A 20,777-nucleotide genomic window follows, 5' to 3' on the forward strand; every position below is an offset into this window, starting at 1 on the left:
AATCATGAGAACCACTTCAGCCAACACAAGACTGGAGGGCAATACTTTTGCTCCCAACAGTGCCAAGTCTTTTGTCTCCAATAACAACCTGACCATCTATCAAAATAAAATTGATTTTGTTCTTTTCTCTCTTTTTTATGTAAAGCCATTGGAGGTTTGGTTCCTAAGATGAGTGTTTGTTAGAGCCATGATAGAAGGGATGAAAAGCCCTTTACAATGGCCTTTGTGAGGATGTGGAATGACCAAACAAACACTTTCCCAGGGTTGGGTAATACAGAGGCCGATCCCAAAAGGGCTTTCAGGTTGAACTCTGAAACTCATAATGGAATGTGCTGATTTGATTTACAATCGAAATGTGCTATAAACTGTGTTGAATTGTTATTTTCTAACACTTAATTAATAACCCCATTCTTTTTGCCCCCCCCTTTTTTAAAGTAGCTTAATCCAAAAATAATTTGCCTCCACACACACACACACACACACACACACACACACACACACACAGAGAGAGAGTGAGAAGATATGTGGTCAGAGTAAAGGAATACAAATGCAATTTCCATGTAAAGATCTTGGTAAAGATTATTTAATTAGTTTATAAATATTTCTTTCTTTATTTCAGTATACAAAAAGACAGTATTTACATCCACACAAACGTGGTTTACAAAATAGCATTGAAGGAGAATCCATGAGTTCAGTTCATAAGCTTTCCAAATAAAATAATTTGAACTGCCTGCGTTTCAGACATTGTGGAGATAATGCACTTTTTCACAAATGGCAAGTTCTTTATTCTGTTGTTGCGCTCCTCAGATGCACAGACATGACCGATAGGACCCATGATCAGAGTCAAAAACACCAAACACGAAAATGTTCCACAACTGAAAAGTACTTGAAGTTCCCTTTGTGTTGTTCCTTTTTCTGTCTGTCCGTCACTCCATGGGGGAAAAACGTACCAAAGTACATTGAAAAGAAAACGTACCGTTCGAGTTTCATGGATCCTTACAGAACCCTTTTCATTTCCATGGAATGGTTCTGAAGCCAAACACCCATCTGGGTGTAGTTGGCTTGGAGATACAACACCCCTGAGGGGAGAGACCCTCCTCCACCAGAATAAAATCCAATAGTATTTCTCTTAATAAAGATATAATAAAATAGACTTTCAGTATCCAAGTAGGGCAATTGTGTGCTTATTAACAAGAGAAAAAAAACACACATTAGGACGGTGGTCTTCACGTAAACCAACAGGCATTATCACAACACCCCACGTTCACGTTTGTGAAAGAAAAAAAAAGAAATGGCAGTTCGGGAGATTCGTTAAAAAAAAATAGACTTTCTTTTTTTGAGAAATATACATACTAAAGCTTAAGACAAAAGTAAGCCTTGTTGTTATCGTAGTGCTTTGGTTATCTGTAGCCCGATAGACACTGGGCTGGGTATTAAGGTATAGGACTGCTGGTTGTGCTGTTGTCGGTGGTAGGGATTCATTTGCAGACATATCTCTCCACCATTCTCTCACACTTCTTACAGGTCACATAGCAGCACCAGTGGTACTTGCAGTGGCAGCGCTCTACCAGTTTCTCTGAGTAGGGGTTGTAGCCACGACCGCAGCACATCAAGTCACAGCTGTCACTGCCCAATGAGGTTTTGTTGCACTGCCTGAATGATAAAGATAGAGACAAAGAGAAAAAAAGTCAGAAAATAGGCTTATATATATATATATATTTTATCTGTCCTGTCCTGCTGAGAAAAAAAGTTAAATATTTGTCTCTACATGTGATGATGTGAATGGCTCTGAAAGCCCCGAAATGACTCTGAAAATTCCACACAATTTGGTTTCCTGCCGAGGACAATTAAGTTTACAACTTCTTCTGTGAATCATTTTGTCCAGCGGCGTGTACAATCTCACAGACCACAAGGAGCGCACAATGGTCCCCAAACAGAGTTTGACCAATGTGCTTTTGTACTTTTGCACATTCATTTACCTAAATACTTGAGCAACGGATGCTTCGGAGCCTTTCATTTCAGAAGCCCGGGGCATCTTGAGGGAGCAGACAATAGCCCCACCATAAATCACTTTGAAAACACAGGGGGACCCTCCCTCCATTTAGCCTGCCCTCTACACATAATTGTATTGTTTTATAATGGCCAGAGTGTTAATGACCAGTGTGGTGAGAGAGACATTGGGGGAATGGTTGCCTGAGAGCGGGGTGTGGGTCACTGAGAACGTAGGACTGGCTAATTACATTGGCACGTCCTTTGTGAGTATTAAATCTGCCTAAAATCTGAACAGCTCTATACACATCTAGATTGGTGATTCCCCTGACACTTATTCTATAGTAATCACACATCATCCATTACCTTCGGTGTACAACAAAAAAACAATTTGTGCTTGGATTCGCAAAACAATAGGAGTATCGCTACAAGTAGTACAGCATAAGTGTACATGGCCTGGGACACAGCGCTCTCGTTTCTCGTCAATGGGTCACACGGCTATCAATGCTGACGAGTAGCAAGATTAGAAGTCACTTCAAGGGTAAAGCCAGATTACACCGTCCTGAAGTGGCCACCACTGAGCGAGGGGTCTGAGAACATATTACAAGATTGCACAGACCGCACACAGGAGAAGCTGCGAGACAATTGTGGGATAGCAGAAGACACTGTGACCTTGTGATCAAGTGTTTCTGGGATGGTGGGTGGTTGGAACACCCTCCAGATTCCCCTGGATGATGCTCATGGAAACATACAGACAACCAGAAGCATGTATCGGCATCACACGTTCCCTCGACGACGGCCACCGATTGGGTGCCTCGTGACTTGGCGTAAAGTGCTAAATATGTAGCAGGACGTATGTGACTGCAATACTATCAGGTGGGGGACAAGGGATGCATGGGGCACAGTGAGTGTACTTGATGTGAAGCATATCTTCAGGTTATCTACAGCAGGGGTTCTCAACCCGCGCGACCCCTCGGATGGTCGCCAAATTATTTTGGGGGGTCCGCAAATTATAAAAAAAATAAATGCATTTATCATAATTTGGAAAATACAATGCACTAGCACACGTTATATAGCATACATTTGTGCAACTGGTTGACCAGAACTCTAAGTCTGTGGGTGGGTGTGTCTATATGTGTGTGTGCATGTGTCTGGCTTTCAGACAATGAGGCCCCTCACTGCCCACCAAGTAACTATACTGTACAATACACACACACACACACACACACACACACACACACACACACACACACACACACACACACACACACACACACACACGCACGCACGCACACACACACCATCAACACAGACTCAAATAAAACATTGGGCATGAATGGAGTGAGTCTCTCTTTATCTTAGAGAGACCATTACCTATTTCCCCCCTTTTGTGTGGCGCTCTCAAATTGATATCAGCTGAGTGCACTCAGGCCTAAGAATAAGGACATTAGTCATTGGTTCTGTTCTGATAGCAGCATACAAGGGGCTCAGTCAGACACACGTGCTTAGACATGTCACAGTCACAGACAGGCCAATCTCAGGGATCACCTATCAGCCAACCTCCAAATGGAACGGTGCCATCAAGGAGGTCAACACTTCACTAAAGTCAACATCCTGGACGAGCCGGCAAAAAACAAAATTGGTCACTTCCTGTTTGTTGCTTGGCCGGATCTGTCACTTAGGTTCTGATAACGAGTCCAAACAGGAAATGACAAACTCACTACACCTTAACCACAGCTTCAAGCTTTCAGCATGCATGCACACTGCGTGCGTGCGTGCGTGCGTGCGTGCGTGCGTGCGTGCGTGCGTGCGCGCGCGCGCACGCGCGCACGCAGGAACGCAGGCACACACACACACACACACACACACACACACACACACACACACACACACACACACACAGAGTGAGGGGGATGACCATTACCTGTCCTGGGTGCCGACAGAGCCAAGCTTGTCATTCTTGGTACAGAAGTCCGGGGAGCTCTGCAGGTATACCAGCTCATTCTCTCTCACTGGTCGAATGTCGATGTCTTTGGGCACCAGCTGCTTGCGTGTGCCCATGGGCCGGTGAACCACCTTAGTGGCAGACAGATACTTGGTCTTCAGGTCCATAGCAATGTCTCTCAGGTCTTGCAGGCCTCTCCAGCAGGTCCTTATTGAGCAGGAACCTGACACACCGTGGCATTTACACTTCATTACCAATGCATCTCTGAGGGCCTGGAGGGCAGGAGGGGGGGGGGGGGGAGGACACAGAGGTCAAATTCTGGATGCTTTCTAGATTTCATATGAACAAACTACATTTCTCTTAAATAAATACAATTAATAAATAATTACACAAATGCATATGGTCGCCGTCAGTTTTCTTTTTTTTTAAATAGCAAATATAGCCAATCTAAAAGCTCACAATGAGTTTTCTATATTTGCCACTTTAGTGTGACACTGTAGTATAATGTAGGGCATTCAATAACTAAAAAACACTTGAGGTTTCTGCCCGGCAGCAACACTATTACATTTAATTAAGAAGATATTTCTATAACAGAATAGACTGGGAGATTGCAAATGCAGCAAGTTAAAACATGAGTGTGTGTGTGTGTGTGTGTGTGCGTGCGTGCGTGCGTGCGTGCGTGCGTGCGTGCGTGCGTGCGTGCGTGCGTGTGATGAGTGCATAGTCATATTTAACCCTGAGCTTACCTGTCTCCCGACTTCGCTGTTGTGCAGGTGCATCAGTTTGTTGGCATGGGACCCTGCCTTCTTCATTTTCATGGGGGCGTCACTGAACTTGGAGCCCATGACTAGACCATAGTGCAGGTTGTCTGCACAGCCGCCCCAGCGGTAGCCAGGTTCTGGGATCTCTCCGGGGATAGGACCACATGAGCATAGCCGCAAGTCCCCTGATGTGCACGCCCGCGCTATTGTGTGACTGATGGCCGCTGCAGACAGGGCATATACAAACGCCGATTCCCTCGTTCCTGTCAGATAGGAAAGACATGGATCAGTATTAGGTATATCTACTAAATATGTGGTACAATCAAGTCTCTTGAGAGTTGAAAATGTCAGTATCATTATCTACATCCAGAGAGATGTGCACAGCGGATAAGACTCCTGTCCTTGAAAACACATGTGCAACTGCTGGGCCTGGAACTGAATTCCATTAGAGCTTTCTATCCTGTGTCCCTCCCTCCTTCGTCCTACTCTCAGGTTTCTTACTGTTTCGCTAAAAAGGAAAAGTAAAGTACTGATTAGAGTGAACTTCCCGTGTTCTTTTGAAATACTAAATGTAATTATCAAATATATCAAGGGTATGTCGCTAGTCGCGCTATAACAATGGACCGAGCAGCACTGATGTAATTGGTGATGATGTCCGTACACGAAGAGCACATGTGTTTGGGGGTAGAGAGTAAATGGAGATAAGATAACAATCATGCATAACCAAGGACGGACTGTAGATCAAAGCCAACCCTGGATAAAGAAGCACCGCCTCCCGTCTCCAAGAGCCTCAAAGGATGTTCACTTGGCAAAAGGAATCTGTGTTCTTTTCCGGGGAGCAAGCCCTCACCTACACCCCTTTCTCTGGCCTACTCTAAGTGGTGTTACATCATACTCAAAGAGTAGAAAACACACACCCATGCAGTCCATAGATAATAGCAGGAAATGTATCAATAATGAGACAATTATTAGCCTGGCCCAGCCAGTGTGATTTCTGGTCTATACTCTCTAGAGGGGCGGGTGCCGGTCAAAAACAGGCAGTTGATCCTTGATTCCTATTGGTTCACCGATCTGAGTGCCCGCCCCCGCTCCCCTCCACTATCCAGTAGAAAACACTGGAGAACACATAGATATTAAATAAATCACACCCGTGTGAAGTGAGGGGCGCTCTTATCATCGTACATCCTCATGCATCATCTCATACTGGCCAATCAGAATGCCTGTTGCCTGTTGCCACAAATTTACGTCATATTTGGCGAACATTTGACCTAATTTCTCCTTTCATTGTCGATGGCAAATATGAGACATGTGGGGACAAGATGACCTACATTTTCCCTTCATTGTCAATGGCATTTAATGTTTGTGTTGCGGACATGTTGTGGGGACTAAAGCTGTATATAGGAGGGGCTAGCGCCCCTCAAAAAATAGATGCCTCATTGGCCACTGCAGTTCATTGGAGCGACGTGTCTCCATTGAAGGCAGGAAGTCAAGCGGAACTGCTGAAGGCATTTGCTGAAGGCACGCTGCGTCGCTGCCCAGGTGACGTCACTCATGCGGGTGACGCATGAGTGAAGCTTCCGCTCATGCTTCACAAGGAATCTCGGGAAAATTGTGCCTTCAATGGAGACACACGTTTTCCAACGCGCTTCCCCAGGCTTTCATTTTTGAGCCGAATGACAACTAAAATAAAAGCCTGGGTACCGAGGATAGACAATTATGAAACCATTAAGACCTGAGAACGATTCTACAAATGTCTTCTAAATCAGTAATTCTCACACTTTCAAGATTTTTCAGAAATACTCGTAGCACAGTACAAAGTGATGTGCTGTGAGCTTGTACATCTGCTGAATAGCCAACACAAACATCTAAAATGCTTAAATGCTTTTTTTTTTTTTTTACACACATAATGCTTTCCCAGTTTTAATGTGTTAATCATATTCTAATCTACATATACATTTTTTTAAAGGGAGTATTTTCAAATAACTGTTTTATTACTAGCTTCTGTGGGCTATTTAGAAATGTATGATGTAGGTTATTATGTACAATTAATTTATTTAGCAACATAAAGTATTGAAGATAAACAGGATTTTCTTTACGAAATGACAACTTGAAATAACAAGTTCATCTCCTTTCATTATGTCTACATCATTTGCTTATTCTCAATATAAAACTCACACGAATTGTGGCGTGTGAGCCCAGCCACTGTCATGTTTATGAGCATCATTCCAGAGAATATCCTAAGTGAAAAAGATGCAGTTCATAAAGAGGATTGATGACCTTGGCCTGGGATATACACGCAAAGTTTTCGAACATCAAGGAATCCACAAACCATTGCCGTAAATATTCCACCCTCGTGAATAAACCTAATAAACCATTCCGAATTTCAGATGCTCTTTGGAAACATCAGTGTTCCTACTGAGATTTGAATCCATTAAGGCGATCACGTCACAATTAATTTAACCACTTTAACCTGGTGTCCCAATTTTGGGATGGAAATTATAGTAAAAAAAGAAAAGAAAGCAGCATCGAACATTTTCTGAAAATAGATGTTGTACAAGCTCATCATCGCACTGCAATATGTTGTGAGCTTCTAGAGTGGCTACTTTCAAAATAATGTATAAAAACTTTGTAGTTAAGTGGTTATAACAATCAACTCCTTCTGTTTATGGGCCAGCATGTACCTCTGTCCAGGTCGGGGCGATACTTTGGTGAATCGACGGGTATTTCGATGGAGGAGCAGTTCCAGCGCATGTCAGCGAAGGTCTTCTGGCAAGTTTTCTTGACCTCACGGGCAGCTTGAATGATGGTCTGCATGAGCTCCAGGTTGCTGCGGCACAGCTGGGCTTGGGAGGACACCAGGCCTGGCAGCTGTTTACAGTGCTGAGTCTGGTTGATGTATAACGACGTGGGGGTGTGTGATAGCGCTCTGAAATGGGAAACACAGAAATCAGTCACACACGCAGCACAGAATGTATAATACTGTATGTATTAACATGGACTGTCTTCCGTCCGTCTTAAATACGTGAACCTCTGGCGTACCGATTCTGAGTGCATGTCATGACATTTGCCAAAGATAGGTGAACATTTTGGTGAAAATAGCTGACCTGCAAGCTCACAGCGCGTCGCAATGGGACGCATTGTGATGCAGACATTAATGTCTTGTGATGTGTTTTCACTATTTGACATACAACAGAGTATACGTATACAGTAGGGTTTAATACTTAAACCCATAACGCATCGTATTCAATTTATAACATTTTAAGTGGTTAGGAGAGTGTAGACTGTAGAGACAGGAAAATTACGGCACAGAGAGGAGAAACATTAAAGTTTAAGTGGTTAAAATGAATACGATGCGTTATGGAATCAAATTCGAGAACATAAAAATAGACAACAATAAGTGGAATGTTTTGAGGTCCATCGAGATTTCTATGTTCATTCCTGTTTTTTAGTAATGCAGATTTCCAACATCTGAGATGATCAGATTAAATTGAAAAAATCATACCAAATTGCAGGAAGCAGGGGAAATTTTTGACTTGCTTTGGCAGAAGGGAACCAATTTATCATAATTTCATAATTTATCACAATTTCCTGGAGAAACTCCTGTCCGGTCTCTCACATGTTTCTCCTCTCTGTGCCCTAATTTTCCTCTCTCTACACTCTCCTTTATAGAATAAAGCATAACATGAGAAAACAAAAATCATAGAAAGAAAGAAAGAAAGAAAGAAAGAAAGAAAGAAAGAAAGAAAGAAAGAAAGAAAGAAAGAAAGAAAGAAAGAAAGAAAGAACGTTTTCACTTTTGTTTCAACACAGAGGTCTTGGGATATGCCAGACAATCTTTCATTGCAAAACAAAACACTACAGATCTAACCCAGATCTTAAGTAAGGATCTGCATCCTGTGTGCAAACTGTGCATGTTACGTTCCGCATCCACTGCCATTGAAAGGGTTAGCTCTCTGTGGCCTTAGTTTGACATGAACCACCTGTTTACAGATGATTAAAGAGTGGCCAGATTTCATTACAACAATTTAAACCTATTGAGGATTAACTTAATAGAAGAACCACAGGAGGAGAAGGTCAGCTCTGATCTCGGCTTTCTGCATCTTGCACTCTACAGCGAGTTCGTGAGAATGCAGCGTCTCCTCCTGCACCTTGGCCTGTTTCACATTAAGGTTGAGGGGCCGCCACTCATTGTGCCCTATGATAAGCTGTGACTCCCCTGTGCTTGTGGTAACCCAGCACTCACAGGTGTTTACAGCTGCATCTGTTTTGCATTGGTAGAGCCATGCATTATCAAGGCTGTGAGAGTCCTCACTTGGATTTAGCACATGCCATCCCTTTTCTCATGGGCACATCTGTGTGAATGTTAGGCCAATAACCCTTGGTACACAATCAAATCCTCAGTGTTAACTACTCTGGACCCAAATTGACACGTGAAGGTCCATTTTTTAAATTAACATAAAGGGTACCCCTGTGTAGTGCACAAAAAGGTCTCACTGATAAGTTGTGATTGTGACTGATGTCTTAATGTAGATTCAGTTCCTGAAGAATTTGAAATGCTTGTACCCTACAAATAAACTCTGTATCTCTCTGATGCATATCGGCTGTAAAATGAATCACTTCTCCAATTCTCATAATAATTTACTTTTATGTTGCTTGCAAAAAATTAAACGGTGGAGTGACTTCCTCCCACGCACGGCCCACACCAGCAGGATGCCTTGCCGTTTCTTTCCTAATTATTTGCTTTTCAAATCCTCTCATTGCCATAGTAAATTCAATTCAATGAGAGATTACAACTGAACACACAGTCACCTTTCATAGAATCAGCATACAAAAAACAAGGTTTCACTTGCTGAACCCCAGCCATGTAGACGGAATACAAAGGCCGCCATTTCCCAATTCTTGTATTGTGAAATTGGAGTCCATTTCTTCTGCTCCCATCTATACACTGACATTTCAAGGCCACAAATACGGTAAGACATCTTGAATGTGGGGTCCCCATCTCTCTGCTCTGCGGAGCCTAACGACTAATACAGATCATTTATATACCATGCTGAAAAGTAAAAGACACTTAATTCACAAATAGTGAATAGGCCTATGTGTCTTTTTATGTCTTCAAAAATAGAATAAGAATAGAATACTTACAGCCATTTGATTCCCGAACAGACTTGAGACAGCAGCAGAATCGTGAGCAGACCAACAGGCAAAATATACGAAGTACTCCTCATGATTAGGCTGTGGTTCCGATTCATAAAGGACAGAACTATAGGAGGCTGTTTAACTTCTTGGCTCAGAGAATCCACTCAAAGGTCAGTTGTCATGTCCACGTCTTCACCCTGTCATGAAAGAAGTCGAAACATTCACATTGAGGCAACACTCCAAAGTAAATAAGCCATAAATAACGTGATCATAGATTTTGCCATTTAATATTTTCAAATTAGATGGGAGGACTCCTTGACACATGATGATGCATGGGGTTCAGTAACCACAAGACTAGATTGTGGATCATGAGACAGCCTAACGAACAGTAAAATAAATAAAAAAAATCTTTATCTGAGATAACATGGTGAAGTCAGAAAGGGTATTTTAAGCATTTATACAAAATACAAGAACAGTAGCCTACTTGTATCTATATATAGTCAGTCACGTTATCAAAACAGACAGAAACTGAACACTAGAGATGTGCTTATTTTCAACAGCAAACGTTTCTAGGACAAAGTACATTTGTTTTTTCTTACAATTATTTAGATACACAGGTGCTCTAAATAGAAATATATAGCACTACACAGTCACTAGGTCATAGCCAAACATAAGTAGGCTACTCTAGCGTACACTAAAAATACAGAGATCATGGCACAATCACACAAGCTCAACCAACCAGCTATTTTCTAAACTTTTTCAGGAGACACTTCTCCCCCCAATATGGTAGCTGTCATATGTATAAATGAAGCTATTTGGGGGAAACTTTGAACAAGTTGATTAAAGCTGCTTAAGTGCATTCTAACAGTGTCAACTCATTAGTTGGCGAAGGCGAATCCCTAAGCATTTGAGATAGCAATCTAGGCCTACTTTAAACAGCCATTATAGAGGATACAAACCATCACATCTCCCTCCAGTGGACGCAGCAGTACATCTGAAGCGCATTATCTGATGGTGCTTTTTGTTGTCCCTGTGCCGATAAGGTAGGCTATCTCTTTAGTTTAAAGCGTGCTTCAAATGTGTGCGCACAACGCCCATGCTGGCTGATTGCATCCTTATTTATGTTTGTTTAATTGTAGACCAATTAGCCACAGGAGGACAGACTATTATACAGGTCACTGGACACTGGGCCAGGTCACTGACTGTCCGATAGATTTCACACAAACCATTAGATACGCTACGCTGGGCTGGACTTCATGATTGACAGAGCATCACATTAGTAATGATCATAGCCATTATCACTATTAATGGTAATGCCTGCTGCTACTGCCCATTGATTAGCTGTAATCAAATGTTGCCTAATTTTGAGAAATGAGTAAGCTAACCCCGCCAACCCTCCTAAAAGGGTCACTCTGCAATATATAGCTTTTATTGCACTATTAACAGTGTGACCTTAATGACTCCATAAACAAGACTGCGCCTGCTACCGATGTTGATTTAGGCTACTTTACATACAAGTAAGTGTGAGACTGTGGACCTATTTGAACCAAATATAGTCACAACATTGGCGATGGGTAATTAAGGCTAGATAAAAATCCATGTACCATCTCTACTGAAGATGTGTCCCCTGTCTGTTTTAGACGATCACAGCGCGACATGTAGGCTAAATTCACGCAATTTGAAAATTGCTTCTTTTCTTCTTTTTTTTTTTTTTTTTTACTAAACAATAACATACCTAATACAACCTAAAATTAGGCTATATCCTACACACACTACTAAAACTAATATATGCTTGTAACAGCTTCAACTTTCTTTAAAACGCATTCACGCAAAACGTTCACTGACTCACCTTTACTGAATTGATCACGTTTCGAAGTTGTTGCGAACCCTCCAAAACAAACCAAAAACCAAAATCTCAATATAAGGCGAAAGAAATATCCTTTTCATCTAGTAGTGGGATCGGCCAGGTACACGAGTAGTAAATCCACAACGAGGCGATAGAATAGCTCCAGATGGGTAAGCATCATTCAGTAGAATGATGTGCTCCTCGTGCGTGCAATGCAGTGTGGTGGTGTGTGGAATGTGTGTCGGACAGGGCAGTGCAGCAGCCTCCACTCTCATAAGTACTCCTGCACCGCTTTGATCTCACTGCTGATGTCACCGTTGATTAGCATAAGAAAGCAGCTGGAGGGGGGACTTAAAAGAAGGAACTCCAAATACTAAACATTGTTGTTTCATTTGTATTGAGGAAACAAAAAAATAAAAAATAAAAGATTAATCCACCCGCACACATTCTTTTCTTCATTTATCACTTTGCCATTGACTACTTTGCCATGTTTCCCCAAATCCGCCTTGAAAAATATAGCGGGCTTTGCCAACACACACAATAAAGTATTGTTTTCATTTTTTAAACAGCCCAGCCCTTAAACAATAACACACTTTTGCTGGAAAACAATAGACTAATCTATTATAATCTTATTAATGCCGAAATAATTACAATCGCATACGACTCGCAGTAGATGACAATTCAGCCTAAAATATATTTTAAATCCTAACTTTTAAAAAGTTAATGATTCAGGCTACTTGCCTACTTAACTAATTAAGAACAAAATCTATATAAACTGGATTAATTAGAATAGCTAATGCTGTGTAAACATAAGCATACACCTGAATTCAAATAGCCTACTATAATTTTAACCATTGAAATAAATTCTGTAGCCTAGTCACCATCTGAAGAAAGAAAATCTGAAAAACAGTGCTTTGCTCTATAGGCCTATCAAAATGCACTGAAGAGTACAATGTTATTTAATTACTGTGGCCTGAAGCATTTCATGCAATCTTCATGTTTTGTACACCGGCTACATCAGACTTTGAACCAGAATTCAATAACATTTCTGTTTGGCTAAACTATCCTGTACACTTTCTTGTTTGTACAGGTGTTATTCACTATTGCTGATAAGCTGTATATATATAAAAAGGCTACTCATTATATTAACAGTCACTGTTGATACATATACCGGTACATATACCGGTAATCCAGATATACTCTGGATATACTCACTGCTGAAGAATGGTTGATTTTACACGCGCTGTATATCACATTCACTGTTGTCTGTTGACAATATAGATACGTGCATGTATGTAATATCTAGATGTATATTACTGCATACATTTTATGATAGATTGTATATTTATAGCCTACTTGTATCTATTGATAGAATATACATGTCAACTCAGTCCAAGTGCTGATGTCTAGCGTTAGTCATGTCCATTCATTTCATTTCTATATTTATTCTTATCGTTCACAGGCCTAATTTCACAGGCATCAATAAAGATTGATCTTTTCATTTCAAATTATGTTGTCCTGATCTATACAATGGGAAAAAATATAGAGGCACACTACAATTTCACACAGCTTATGAATATAAAATGTATGTTAAGCCTCACTCACTCACACACGCACACACACACACACACACACACACACACACACACACACACACACACACACACACACACACACACACACACACACACACACACACACACACACACACACACACACACACACACACACACACACACCACACACCACACACCACACACACACACACACAGAGTGTTTCCACAGAAAGCAACAACTTATTTTTTTATTTAATATTCACCCCTTTTTTTACCCATTAAGTTATAAGTTGGATAGCCAGCAACGGGAGAATATAGTTGTACACATTGTCCAGACATTGGTACTCAAAACCATAACATTCACTCTTTATACACTACTGGCCTCTACAGTGTACCCAGGAGATCAAATGTTGTCATGATGTCTAAGTCTAACCCCCTAGAGAAGACACTTTTACAGACCAGAACATGCCCACTTCCTCTGGGAGCATGGGGATTCTACATCCAAAGCTGTTTGCCAAACACGACCCGCTCCAACACTTTATATGACAGTCCCATATGTTGAGGGAGCTCTAAGGGACTGGACATATCTTATTTACAGTGCGGCTATGATCCTGGTTCCAGAGAGAGTCAATGTGTTTTCCATGGCAGTCAACTGTGAATGGGCATAGAGTGAACTGTGTGGGCGTTGTGGTGCTCACATTGGAACCAGGGATGTCTGAGAGCTGAGCTTTTTACACTCAGGCTCTCCATTCCAGACTAAGCCAGGATCAACACACAGTCTCTTGATCTCGCTTCTCACCTTCCAAGTAACACACTAGGTGGGAGGAATGCCTGATTTGTATTTTGCACTTGGTTGTGCGCCGTGTTGCACACCAAAGATAGCTGATCTACAAGCTCACAACGTGATGTGACATGACGTGCTGTGAGACTGTAGATCGACTATTTTTGGTGTATGACACAAGTACCGATAAGTAAGTCAGACTTATGCATTTTGGCTGTTCCAGAGGGGCACGTGAACCATATGAGGATTAATGTTGAAATCATTATTTGGGTAATTATATAACAGTTTATTCTGAGCCTGCTTATTATGACGGTATATCATTTTCCCTTGACTGTCTTTGTCTCTAATTTAGCATGAAATGGTCTAGCCTAATAATTGGCTGGCTATAACACAAATGATGTATCAATCAATTAAAATATATGCAATTTAATTTACAATAAAAATAAAATATGCAAACATGGTTACATAATTCACTCTTCAGCTACACTATTTAGCCCAATGGTATAATCTCATATGCAGGTCAGGTGCATTTTTTAAATATAAATTAAAATGTTTTCACACAACATTTGGTTTAAATAATCGGTTCGCATCAGCACTGAGGTAAATTTCATTGAATTCAGTAATCTCTAAAATACACTGTATTATTCATTGAGCATTGGGGATATATAGTATAATTGATCTACCAGCTCATAATTTGCTGCACCACAATGTGTTATAAGATTATAGATCATCTATTTTTGGTGTGCGACAACGGCGCTCAACTAAGTATAAATCAGACTGAAGTCTTTGGCTGTTCCAACTGAACCATAATATGGAATATGGAAATAATTTCAACATTATAATGTTGAAATCGAGCCTGCTTATCAACATCAACGTTTTCCGGTTTTCCTGTCTGTCAATGTAGTATATGGTCTAATAATTGGGTTATAATTGTAACACTAATGTTCACAAGAATAGAGTGCTACAATCAATATGCAATTTAATTTACATAAATTAGAAATATGCAAACGTGGTTAGAAACAAATGTTCAATCTTAAGGCTATTCTATATATTCTAATGTCAGCTAAAATCTAAATGAAAATGCTTTAACAATAAGATTTGGTTAGAAATAGCCAATTCACAACAACACTATACCCCAAGATATATATTGATCATTTATATTCATTTAATTTTAAATGGTGTACTGTAAAGACAAGCATCCAAGTGTAAATTAAAAAGGAAATAGAAGCTTCAATTCATTTACTCATTTAGTAAGTTCTTCATAGTTTTAATAAGACAATCTGTTTTTATAATAATTTATTTCAACATCTGAATAATCCAGAAAATAAACAATCTGAACTTTCTTAATAAAGGCTTAACTCAATGGAGCCTTGGTGCACATACTGTACAGTGCTAAAGACTGGGGAATGGCTTCTATGGCTCACAGTGTTGGACCATTGTCCATCCTATCTCAAGAGGATCAGGGCAAAATCAAGAGTCTGGAGGCTCACCAGAGGGAGATAAGGACACTCAACTTTCACCCAAGAGACCTGGTTCTGAATGGGTCCCGAGTCACAGCTATACTCCTTGAAAATACTCCCAGGGTTTCATCAGGACATCAAATTGTAATGAGCTTCGTGAAACAATGCGACTGAATCTCTGGCTCAGCGGGCAACAGAGAAACAATTCTGAGATTTAACAGATGCTTCAAAATGAATACACACAACAAACAGTTCATAATGTTGGTGCATGCCGGTGGAACAGCGAACTAACATTAGTCCTTTTTGGATATTGTTTTAAATTCTGAATTTTGTATTCAACCACTAAATAAAAGCATGTTATTTTTCTTCAGCAGTGCACACATCATTCCTTGTTCAAGCCTTTGCATTCATGCACGTACAGTACCAAGTGCAATGTCTAGTACTATAACTATGTTGAGATATCCTAGATAATTTTCCAGTTGACAAATATTCATGGGAATGTGATGCTAATGAATTATTTTATTTAATCAACAAATCCGTAATGTTGCATGCCGCAGAAACCAGCCCTTTCAGGTTGGTGAGGTTGAGATTTGAGAACTGAAAATTGTGTTGTTGATTTCATACAAGGTGCTATATCTATAGTTTACAAGAGATGTGCATGGAAAAAACGTAAACATTTCTAATCAACTAAAGAATATTAGTCGACTAAGACTAAACCAAAGGATTAATCGTCTATGAGGTAACAGTCCTACTAATATGTTGTACATATATTGTAAATATGTTATGTGTGGAATTGTATTACTATATTTCTATCTGGTCTATACAATATGATACATGACATATCTCATCACAGCATATACACAATTCTGTTCAGTGCTTACCGCTTATACTGCTCACATCTTGTGAAAAGAACACATGGGCACCCGAGGTTAGCTCACATCTGGTCTGAATCTATGCTCCTTATTTTGCTATTTTTACTTTCATATTTATATATATTTTTTTTTATACTGTAATATTATATATTATACTTGTTTATATCTGCTGTATATATTTATTTAGTTTGAGATCAATCCACCAAGTCAAATTCTTTCTACGCAGTAAAATCGTACATGTAACTGAAAGCGTTTTTTTACCCAAATGTACAGTGGGTCTCAAGTTAAATGAACAAGCATGATTTTACTGTGTGTGTGTGTGTGTATGTGAACATACTTGGCCAATACAAATATTCAGATTCATTTCTGTTTACAGCAGGAACAAAATTACTTAGTGTCACATGCTGTACACAAACCTATCCTTTTCACTGTCTGCATGGATTCTATCCCCTGAGCATTTCATGCATTCAAATAAATTATATAAATTCCATAGACGTTTTCAATAATGAGATCAACCAGCATTCATGAATCAACATTGGTTGCGTGACGTTAAGCAAACCCCTTTAAAGCTTTAATTACTTTCATTTCTCAGTTATGAACACCGGGACAAATAACTAGAACATTATGCTCTAACCTCTATCCTAATATATTTGGAATACCAATGAATTTTAAACAAGGGATAATGCTTCATTAAAAAAGTCTGTAGTGTTCCGTTCAGCCATGGGAAAATCAAGTCTCTCAGCATTTTCTGGTGCCCCACCTGTGCCTGCAGAAAGTGCTGTATCTCACAGCAGGGGTCCCACCAGAAACAACAATCTCCATCCATGTCATGCACCCACAGGGTGCATGTTTGGACCCACACATCTTTTGTGAACCATTTGTTTATAACCTTTCTTCTATTGTGCTTTGAGGACTAAATTCTTTCAAGTGACAGATGGGTGGCACTTTTGAACATTATATGTGGTCTTAAAGGAGCGACTCAGACTGCTAAACTAGACACTAGAATCTAGTGTCTGTAGTTCAGCAGTCTGATTCTAGTGACTAGATACTACATTATGACTGTTCATCCATGCATGAATCCTATCACAAATATACAAGTTAGAGTTATATGAGCCGATCCCTAAAAAAAACAAAGTTGTGCCTATTTTTGGAGGATGAGTACAAATGTTGTATTCCACAAACTATATGCAAACAATATTAGAGAAAGAGAAACTCAACTTTGAAAAATGTAAATCCTACAATGTGTCTATCTAGCTAAACATATACAAAGCTGGTCAACTTTGTCTGATAAGTATAAAACTGGAAACTATATCAATTTCACCATGTATTGCCTGTGAATATGTGAACATTCTTCAACAACTAGACAAGCTTAAAAATACATATTTTCTCTCAATGTGGCACTGGCAGTCAGGACTCATGCAGCTATTTCGTTGCACTAAATTAAATCATATCACAGTGTCTGATGACAAGGTGTAAGAAGAGCAAAGCGGTGCGGTGAGCAGGTGTTGAGGCTATAGTGGATTGAAGTGAGTAATGCACATGAGGTGATGACAAGGTAAGAGTTCCCTTCAGAGTCCAAGCTGAAGCCCAATTTATATTTTGTAGTATCGGTTCGTGAAAATAACTGATTGTTTAACATATATATATAATATAATTATGCATACATCAACCAACCATTATTAAAAAGAAAATATGGTAACCCATTTGGAAAAAAGAATACAAAAATCTGTCTGAGTGAATTTCTTTTTCTGTTTAAAAATATGTCAGAAATGTATCTTGAATGTATCTTGTATCTTGGAAAAGGATTTTTTTAAGGGCCCTACATTAAATAGCAAAAAGAAAAACACGGTTGAAGCCATAACACCCAAACGGTGTTATTAATGGAATGGGTCACAGCTGAAATGCATTTGAAAATGTATAAGAATGTAATTGGATATACACTATGGTCATCATGTTTATTAGCTGTCAAAAACAAAGATAAATACAAATTTGCTATGTATTTTCTTGAGTGATATGTTTATTTTGTCTCTATTCCATGAAATTAATATTGTAAGGCACAATTATAGTAAATACAAATTATAAATACATAATTGTACAATGTAATACAAATACCGGTCATATAGATTAGCGTTCCCTCTGCTGTCACCTCTCACTAAACATGGGGCAAAAGAAAAGTGGAAGAGCCATAGGGAGAGATGCCAGTGCCACAGGCTTCTAACCAGCACAATAGGAAAATTGTGCAGATACATCTGTTTCTTATGTTTTTTTGGGGGGGGGGGCTCTTTTCATAATGGCTGAAAGCGGTGTCAGTGTACTTGGGCAATTTTATAATATAATATATATGACACTTGAATCTTAAAGTATTACAAAAGCAGAAACAATCAAATGAAATGACTAATCCATCCTACTTGCCTGCTGTTTCTAATGACTGTTCTTTTTTCTCTTCATCTTTTTTTGTACAGTGAAAACATTCGGAATGATGCACAACTCCCCAACTGGTGGGCTGGAACCAAACTATGGGCGAAAGGAATGTTTGACTGTTCTGACAGTCACAGACATGTATGTCTAAACAATATTCTTTTAATTACTAAGCACCCACATCCACATGAAGTGATAGGCTATTTCGGGATAAAATAAAAAAAAACAAAGATGTAAAATACTTCAGGCTCTTTCAGTATGAATATAATTCATTTATATAGGATTCCTGCTCCTTTTCTTATCCACATCTTAAAATTGTTTAGACTGTCCAAATGTACTTTTTTATACATATTGACAACTTGACATCACTATAACTATGAAGTAAGGACTGTATATTTGTAGGTATAGAATCCTTGCCTATACTGCGATTTTCCCTTGAAAGGGGTCCTTGAAATAAAATCCACTTAAGCCTGCTGTCTTCCCCTCCAGAGTGTAGTTAAATCCTGGCTGTGTATGGACATGATTACAGAGTGCCACAGGTCTTACATCAGTGCAAAACCTTGACTTCCAGGAGGAAACCTGGTATATGGGTCAATTATGGCAATTTTTCGGTTTGCTTAGAAACAGAGGATGTCTTCCCTTTGCAAAGAAACACAGAGACCAGCTCAGTTTCACCCCCTTAAGCCTAATTTATACTCTTAGCCAAAATCAGTTCTCATCGGCAAGTGACACCGTCATGCAATGGAATATAAATTTGGCTTTACACTCTGTAAGAATGTTCACCCCTACATCAAAAGCAGAAACAGAGTAGAACCTGTACAAGGAGGTCCATCACTTTTGGCAGGGTGTGTCAGGATGGGGTTATAAGACTATATCGGTATGTTACTGGGCTGCACATGGCCACAGAATGGCCAGGACTGTTCTCCCAGTCTGTGAACACAGCCGATTACCGGCTCACATTGGAGACAGATCCGTTTGCTCAGCAGCCGAACAAGGACATGGAGATGCACCTTTCACACTGACTGAGCAGCAACAATCACGCCTTTGTCGGGGAGGGATCTGCTCTTACAACTCACAGGAAGAATACATGCCTCTTAAGTACATTGACTTACTTAAGGTTATCAGTGTTTAAGATATGAATGCCTCACATCAACACTCAAACAAATGTAAAAATATACTTGGGGCGGGGTGCAAGAAATGAAAGTTTTTCATGAGACCTCTTGGGGCGATGATTCTTATCTATGACATGACATATGGTAGTGTGAAGACCAAATTATTTGGTCATGGAAATTCACAAACATTAGCAATGAGTAGCACATTTCTCAGTCCTGCGACATTACCAAATTCTTTTAAGATGAACACAAAAGAACTTGCAGCAGCGTGATTTCAAATTATACCGACTACAAAAAAATGCAATAAAATTCAAACAGATGCACAAAGTCCACAAGCTACGCATGTTTAAACTGAGCAACAAAGAACAATATCAGGCACTAGTATAAAGCTAGTACTCATTAGTTATGGTGAATGTGGTGCTCAAATTCATTATGTAAATAGGCCCTGCAACAATATGTAAAGGATTTGATGAAAATGTAGGCCTATAACTTTATGTACTGTATGTTCAAAACATGTCAAAACAGTCCTTCAACTTTGTTTCCAGTTAAATCTACAATGAAATGAATTCCCAATTTCCCATTAATACAGAAAATAAGTAAACCTGGAATTTATACAAAGCAACAGCTTTCCTTAGTGGCAATGACTCTACGATGTGTAAATGACCATGAAGGTCAATAGAATTTCTGGCAAATTATTGACTGGAATGTTTTACAGCAAATATGCATAACTGTTTCTCAGAAGAAACTAAACATTAGCCAGATTTCAATAACAGGAATGGCATAAGTCTGAACATTTAGATGTGCAAGAGCTACACAAAATGTGGCACATATAGACGTGACGAGTACTTCACCTGACTTTGATCACTTCCACACAGTGTAGTATTGAGCCTTCCTGTGCAAT

At 39.7% G+C, this 20,777-nt stretch overlaps 1 protein-coding gene across 1 annotated transcript; it reads right to left on the reverse strand.

Annotated features, from left to right (window-relative positions):
• Nucleotides 1–561: 561 nt before the first annotated feature.
• On the reverse strand, nt 562–11,907 carry wnt11 (wingless-type MMTV integration site family, member 11). Its single transcript, XM_079507298.1, has 6 exons — nt 11,681–11,907; nt 9,838–10,028; nt 7,377–7,621; nt 4,681–4,958; nt 3,914–4,206; nt 562–1,653 (listed from the first exon to the last, which is right to left on the reverse strand). Exons 2-6 carry the CDS (start codon nt 9,942–9,944, stop codon nt 1,479–1,481), a joined length of 1,098 nt encoding a protein of 365 aa, XP_079363424.1. The 5' UTR covers nt 9,945–10,028; nt 11,681–11,907; the 3' UTR covers nt 562–1,478.
• Between the last annotated feature and the right edge of the window lie 8,870 nt (nt 11,908–20,777).

The sequence above is a fragment of the Electrona antarctica genome (assembly GCF_951216825.1).
Source record: "Electrona antarctica genome assembly, chromosome: 8".
Lineage (NCBI taxonomy): Eukaryota > Metazoa > Chordata > Actinopteri > Myctophiformes > Myctophidae > Electrona > Electrona antarctica.

Bases quoted from the DNA above. Each gene is read 5' to 3' on its own strand.
- wnt11 (XM_079507298.1), bottom strand. From the start codon at position 9,944: ATGAATCGGAACCACAGCCTAATCATGAGGAGTACTTCGTATATTTTG. The intron at 4,959-7,376 runs GTACATGCTGGC...CCTATCTGACAG, and splicing joins TCGCCCCGACCTGGACAGAG to GAACGAGGGAATCGGCGTTT. The intron at 1,654-3,913 runs GTAATGGTCATC...TTTATCATTCAG, and splicing joins TCTGTCGGCACCCAGGACAG to GCAGTGCAACAAAACCTCAT.